Below are 5,715 nucleotides of genomic sequence, written 5' to 3'. Positions count from 1 at the left end.
CCGTCCATATTTCCTGCTCCTAGATGGAGCTGTATGTCCTGGCCCCCCTCTGGTCCAGGTCTCCAAGCCCAGCTGCATCTCAGCCCCAGCTTCTGCTCTTGACCAAGTAGCCCAGAATGGAGCCTCATGCAGTCTTTAAGCAGATGGTCCCCTTGGTTGACTAATGAGAGGTGGCCGAGGATGTGCTGCGAAAGATTCATGACCAGCCGAGAAGGCTGCCTTCTCATTTTGCTTCGCCTCGCTTTCTTTTCTTTTTTTTAACTTTTCTTTTTTTATTCCTTTTCTTTCTTGGTATTATCTCACCCCGGGCTCCCTCTCACTCCATCCCGGTTTCCTTTTACTTATTTTTTTTTTTCATTTACAACTTCAACAGCTATGCAGTCTTCTGAAAAATGGAGAACCCCTCTTGTTCTCAGCTTTTCTCTTCTGTAGCTCTGTACTTTCCTCTGTGGTTAACAGGGTGCAACAGGTAAGCCCGTGGGCCCTAAAATTGCAGGGTGTGAATCGAGGTTATACATGCAAAGAGACAGCAGCAGGCAGTCGCAGCAGGACTAATTGTTGTCAGCGTAGAAGTCAACGGGACAAAGAGAGAGAAAGAGAGAGAGATTCTGTCCTCCTGACTGGAGCAGTTACTTCTCTCCCGGGAGGAGGGAGAAGTGTCGGCTGAGGTCTTGAGGGTCCCTCTCTCCTGCCACCTGTACAGTAATTGTCCTCTATTCTGTCACATGGAACCAGGCGAGGGCATGCAAATGAGGAGCTGAAAATTGGCTTCCTTAAAGTCAAGAGCAGGAAACATCAAAGTTTGGCAAGGTATGTGGCACAATTTCCATAATAGAAGCCGTGGCAGAAACTGAACTGAAATGAGCCTTTTCCTGATTAAAAAAAAAAAAAGAGGTGCCGTTTGGGAGTTTATTGAGGAAAAGATCCCACTGAAGCCTTTGTGTATTTTACCTGATAGTGCATGAGAGTGTTGAGTCTCTTCCAGTCATTTTCTATCTTGGTGGTGATGTCTTCGTCCTGCAACACCACACGAGCCATTCGCCCCTGGCGCCACTCTGAGGACACAAACACACACACACACACACACACACACACACACACTTAATTAGGCTGCATTTACACCAAATCAGGCAACGCCAATCCTCTATTTTGTTGAATGTGGGTAGAGTGTTAAGGTTGTGGTGGTGATCACAGGGGATGCTGATTTTTTTATGTGTGACTTTTACACAACTGCATTTGCCAACTATACGTAGTTAGCCACAAAGAATGTAATTTGTCTTGGTTTCAGGGGAGAGGTTTTGGTCCCATGTGTTAAACACATCCAACTCAAAACCGCCATGTGTCCAAAACGCACATCTGCTTTGAATGAACTTGAGGGTAAAGCGTAATAGTGTGGTGTGTGAGCTAGATTCAATGCCTTCAGAACCACTTACCTTGCAAGACAATTGTGAAGGGTGCTAAAATAAACCCACAACTTCCTCATGACACAAAAACAAACTCCTAAAACACTTCCCTTTCAAACCTCATTTGCCTTTCCGTCGGTGGAACGTCACACTACATGACTCCCAAAAAGAGCTCTCTTCACACAGTACACAAATGAGGATCAGGAGCCGGCGTTCTTGTACGGCTCTCGGCATGCGTATACTCCTTTCACTGACTTGGATTGACACGCATCTTAAGTACCTTCCGAGTAACATTACACTTGAACATTTTCAAGATGTATGTGCAGGCAGGCTGCACGCTTTAATTGGTACTTGTGTCGTGGAAATGGAACGGGATTAGCATACGCAACAGTCAGCCCGTCAGGGTCAGAGAGAAGAGTGGCGCAGACAAGAATGGATGAAAAAGCGATCTATGGGAAAATCACCTCCTTTCAAGAAAGAAAAATTGGAATCGGGGGGGGGACAGGTGGAAGCTGTAAGCAGTGCTAGTGGAGGGCAGGGGCTGACGGCTTGAGGCGGGTTAATGAAATGATAATTAGGGTGTTGACGGGGGAAGTGGACAGCCATTGTGGCTCTCATGCTGGGAGCGATCATTGATTTTCTCCTCTGTTGACTGGCTTTTATTACTTTGTGCTTCTTGCCAGGTTACCACACGATATCCCTGCCTGGCACAACTTCCACCTTTCCACTGTCTAAATGATGCTCTACAGAAAAAAAACAAATATAAAGACATACACAGACTAACACAGATGCACAGTAACAAAATTACTGTCAAGGCATCAATGACAGGGTGAGAAATGGAAAGATGAGAACGAGAGAGAGGACAGTGGATAGACGGGCGCTTTTCTGTCTCTCTCTCTCTTCCTGTCTATCTCTCTCAACCTGTCGAGGCAGATGGCCGCCCACTAAGAGCAACCGTCTGTCTGTTAAAAAGGACGAATTTCCCTACCACTGTTGCACCAAATGCTTGCTCTTTGGGGGGACGAGGGGGGGACAGGAGACAGTTTGGTCTTTGGAAATTATAGAGTGTAATCCAGACCTACTCTATCTGTAAATGGTCCTGGGATGACTTCTGTCCTGATTTGGCTTTTGGTTTTCCCGCCCATAAGAAGTGAGAGAGAATGAGAGGAACAGGGGAAAGTGTAAGGCAAGGTACGGATACAAGAGGTTGGAAGTGGCAGACTGCGTGGGACTGGAGCCCAGCGTGAGGCTGCCGAGCCCGTCTGTCAGCTCTTACCTGGGTCAGCCAGACAGCCACGTCACAGACGCAAAAAACACACACCAGCACAAAGACATGCACACTTCTCTATCTCCATCTACTGTGTCTTATTGGCACCACCACGTAGCAGAAGCAGCCAGATGGAGGGATGCAGCACACACTGTCAGTCAGTTTGATAGAAGGGCCTGGCAGCAGCACACTGAAAATGGCTGGATGGCTCGCTGGGCTGTTGGAACACAGCTTTTATTGCACTAATGCACTGATAATCTGTAGACATGGCTAGCTTTTATCTCACTGATACATTAAACTGCGGGTGTGAAGGACTTCACACCTGCCAACTGCATCTGTGAGCGTCTGGATTGTATGTGTGTGTGTGTGTGTGTGTGTGTGTGTGTGTTTGTGACGTACCGAGGTCCATGTCGACAGCACGTGGCCGCTGAGAATAGGGCATGTTCTTGTAAACAGCGTCCAGTATCTTCTCCTTCACTTGGGTGATGGTGTCACAGTTGAGCACCTTTACTGGAATCTCTGGACTGTTCTCATTGTCCGGGTTCACACAGTTTAAGATCTGGATTGTACAGACGGGGAGAATAGGAGAAAGAGAAGACAGGAGAAAGAAAGAAAAAAAATCACAGAAGGAAATGAGGAAGCAGAGGAAGAGGCTAGAGGTGTCCTGTTACTGCTTGGACTTGGGTCCAGCTTGAGTCTTCGCCCTCATTAGAGCCTCCTTGGAGCGTGGCAAGAGTTTCAAGAAACCATTTCCGCTCTCGCTGGCGTCCCAAAATCTAATTTCACACCTTCGGTGGGACACCAATTTCCAGCTCTGCCGGGGTATTAGCACGTAATGAGCCAAATTCCCAGTCGGAGCAATCAGAGCATTGTCATGTCACATGCTGGCTGCATGAGTGGTTTTTTTCTTCTTCGGTGTGTGCATGTGTGTGTAGGTGGGGCTGTTTGATGTGTTGCCATCTCCACAGCCACCTACCCTGATGTTGGACCAACACTGAAGCCTGTGGGATCATTAGATCATTTTCTTCGCAGCAGCAAACACAGCTATGTTATCTTAAAAACAGTTGTGGTAAAAAAGTAGAGTTAATATATAATTGTATGTGTGCATGTTATTATGGCAAAGCAAACGAGGGTTTTGTATCTGTTTGTGTAAATCACAAGAGCTGCTTTGTGTTACGATTCTACCCAGAGGTTAAAGGAAGGAGGAGGCCAAATACATTCTAATGTTTTCCTATCCAGTGAATCCATGAATCAGGCAAGTGCCTGTGGTTAGTTCACATCTATGTGTATCTAAATGGGTAAAGTCAGGAGAACAAACAGGGTGAAGATCATGTAGTCGGTAGCCTACCGGTTACAAACTCGGTAGAACGACCAACACGGTACTACCGTGCTGCAGAGCCGGTGTTTTTTAGCTGAGCTAGACAGAAAATATTCAGTTAAAAAAAGATTGGTGTTGGTGTTTTTCCCTCACTGTTCTCTGTGAAGTGAGTTGAAAGGGAATATGGCCCCGATGTGTATACTGCGTTGGACTCCGTTTAAAAAATACACTTGTGCCTTGTGTGCTCTGATTATTTTGGCATGCAGTTAACACACCAGTCATGAATTTGTTTTGATACATAATACTATTACTTAATACTATTTATTTTTTCCTTTCCTTTTTTATTTTACATGTATATGCAGGTATGTGTGTGTGTGTGTGTGTGTGTATATATATATATATATATATATATATATATATATATATATATATATATATATATATATATATATATATATATATCTCCTTTTTGTGTGTGTGTTTGCTTTGAGCAACACTGCACCTAGTGCACCACTAGGGTGGAGCGTGGGGCTGGGTGGGCATAGAAACCTGTGCATAACTTCAGAATGAACTTTTATCTGGGATGTCTTGTGAAATGCAATACAAATATATATAAATGTATATATATACATATAAAAAATACGGAGAGTAACAGGTGAACTAGCCTTCAAAGTGCCGTGTGGTGCATAGAGACCTAAAAGTAGTAAGAAACTTTAAGTGTTAAATCCACCTACCAGATCCCACTGTAACCTCCGGTTTCTACTTGTGTGTTTTTGTATGTTTTCTGCGAGCCTCTGTGCAAACTTCTCTTGTGCCTCGTGGAGTGTGACGTACCAAGGTTTTGTACTCGATCTGCTGGCGGATGAGCTTGTCTTCACTAAGGGAGTAACGGGCCTCTCCAGTGATAGCATCGATGGGCCCCTTTTCCATCTGCTGCTTGATGGCGCAGTACAGCATGAACAGAGGCTCCCCGGCACACTCCTGTGAACACACACACACACACACGTTCACACATGACACAACATCACAGCATAAACATAAAAATTCATTAGACTGAAAACACCTACCAGTTCACATTCAGTAAATATCTGACAATGTGCAATAGCACATATAATTTAGAAAATGTAATAAGATACACAAGATGGGTTTAATGCGGAATCAGATACAAGCACATACCACATGTGTGGCTTAGTGTACTAACCTTGAGAAATTTGTGAAGGAGGAAGGCGAACCAGTTTGTAAGCATCTTCTCCGCAACCGACTCCGTTCTGAAATCACATAAAGAAAACAGAAAAAAAAGTGTAACTGCATGCTTTCTTGATATTCCAAAATCTTTGGATAACACACAAGTTGCATAATTCATGAGGTTATGTGCAAGACTTTAGGAACATTGTCTTTGCATCCTGGGTGGGCGCATCCCGCCTGTTTGCTTCTGCCTGTAACTGTCTGCAACCCTCCGGTCACAGTGACTGAGCAGAGCCGAGCGGAGAGAGGGCATCTGTGTGTGCATGGCTTGTGTGCGTGCACATGTTCAAAAGAGGGTGTGATTGAGTCTGCGCAAGGCTGTGAGCGTGAGCAAAAATGTGTGTGCGTGTGTGTGTGTAAGTGTGCGTATTCACGTGTGGTTGAACACAGCGGGACATCAGCAGCTGTGACAAGCCTCAGCTGTTGAGAGAGACGAGTGCTGTCACAGCCAGGTAACGCCTGATCACAGCCAAAACCATCTC

At 45.2% G+C, this 5,715-nt stretch overlaps 1 protein-coding gene across 1 annotated transcript in view; it reads right to left on the bottom strand.

Annotated features, from left to right (window-relative positions):
* The window catches only part of plxna2 (plexin A2), a 207,933-nt gene that overhangs the window by 16,683 nt on the left and 185,535 nt on the right, over nucleotides 1-5,715 (bottom strand). Inside the window, exons 23-26 of the mRNA XM_034875731.1 lie at nucleotides 5,190-5,256; nucleotides 4,823-4,969; nucleotides 3,070-3,229; nucleotides 952-1,055 (exon numbers count right to left, since the gene is read on the bottom strand). Of these exons, the coding sequence (XP_034731622.1) occupies nucleotides 952-1,055; nucleotides 3,070-3,229; nucleotides 4,823-4,969; nucleotides 5,190-5,256 (478 nt within the window). The remainder of the gene's footprint in view (nucleotides 1-951; nucleotides 1,056-3,069; nucleotides 3,230-4,822; nucleotides 4,970-5,189; nucleotides 5,257-5,715) is intronic.

This window comes from Etheostoma cragini, chromosome 7, assembly GCF_013103735.1.
Source record: "Etheostoma cragini isolate CJK2018 chromosome 7, CSU_Ecrag_1.0, whole genome shotgun sequence".
Classification (NCBI taxonomy): domain Eukaryota; kingdom Metazoa; phylum Chordata; class Actinopteri; order Perciformes; family Percidae; genus Etheostoma; species Etheostoma cragini.
Note: the sequence above shows the minus strand (reverse complement) of the source record. Positions and strands in the feature narration are given on the sequence as shown.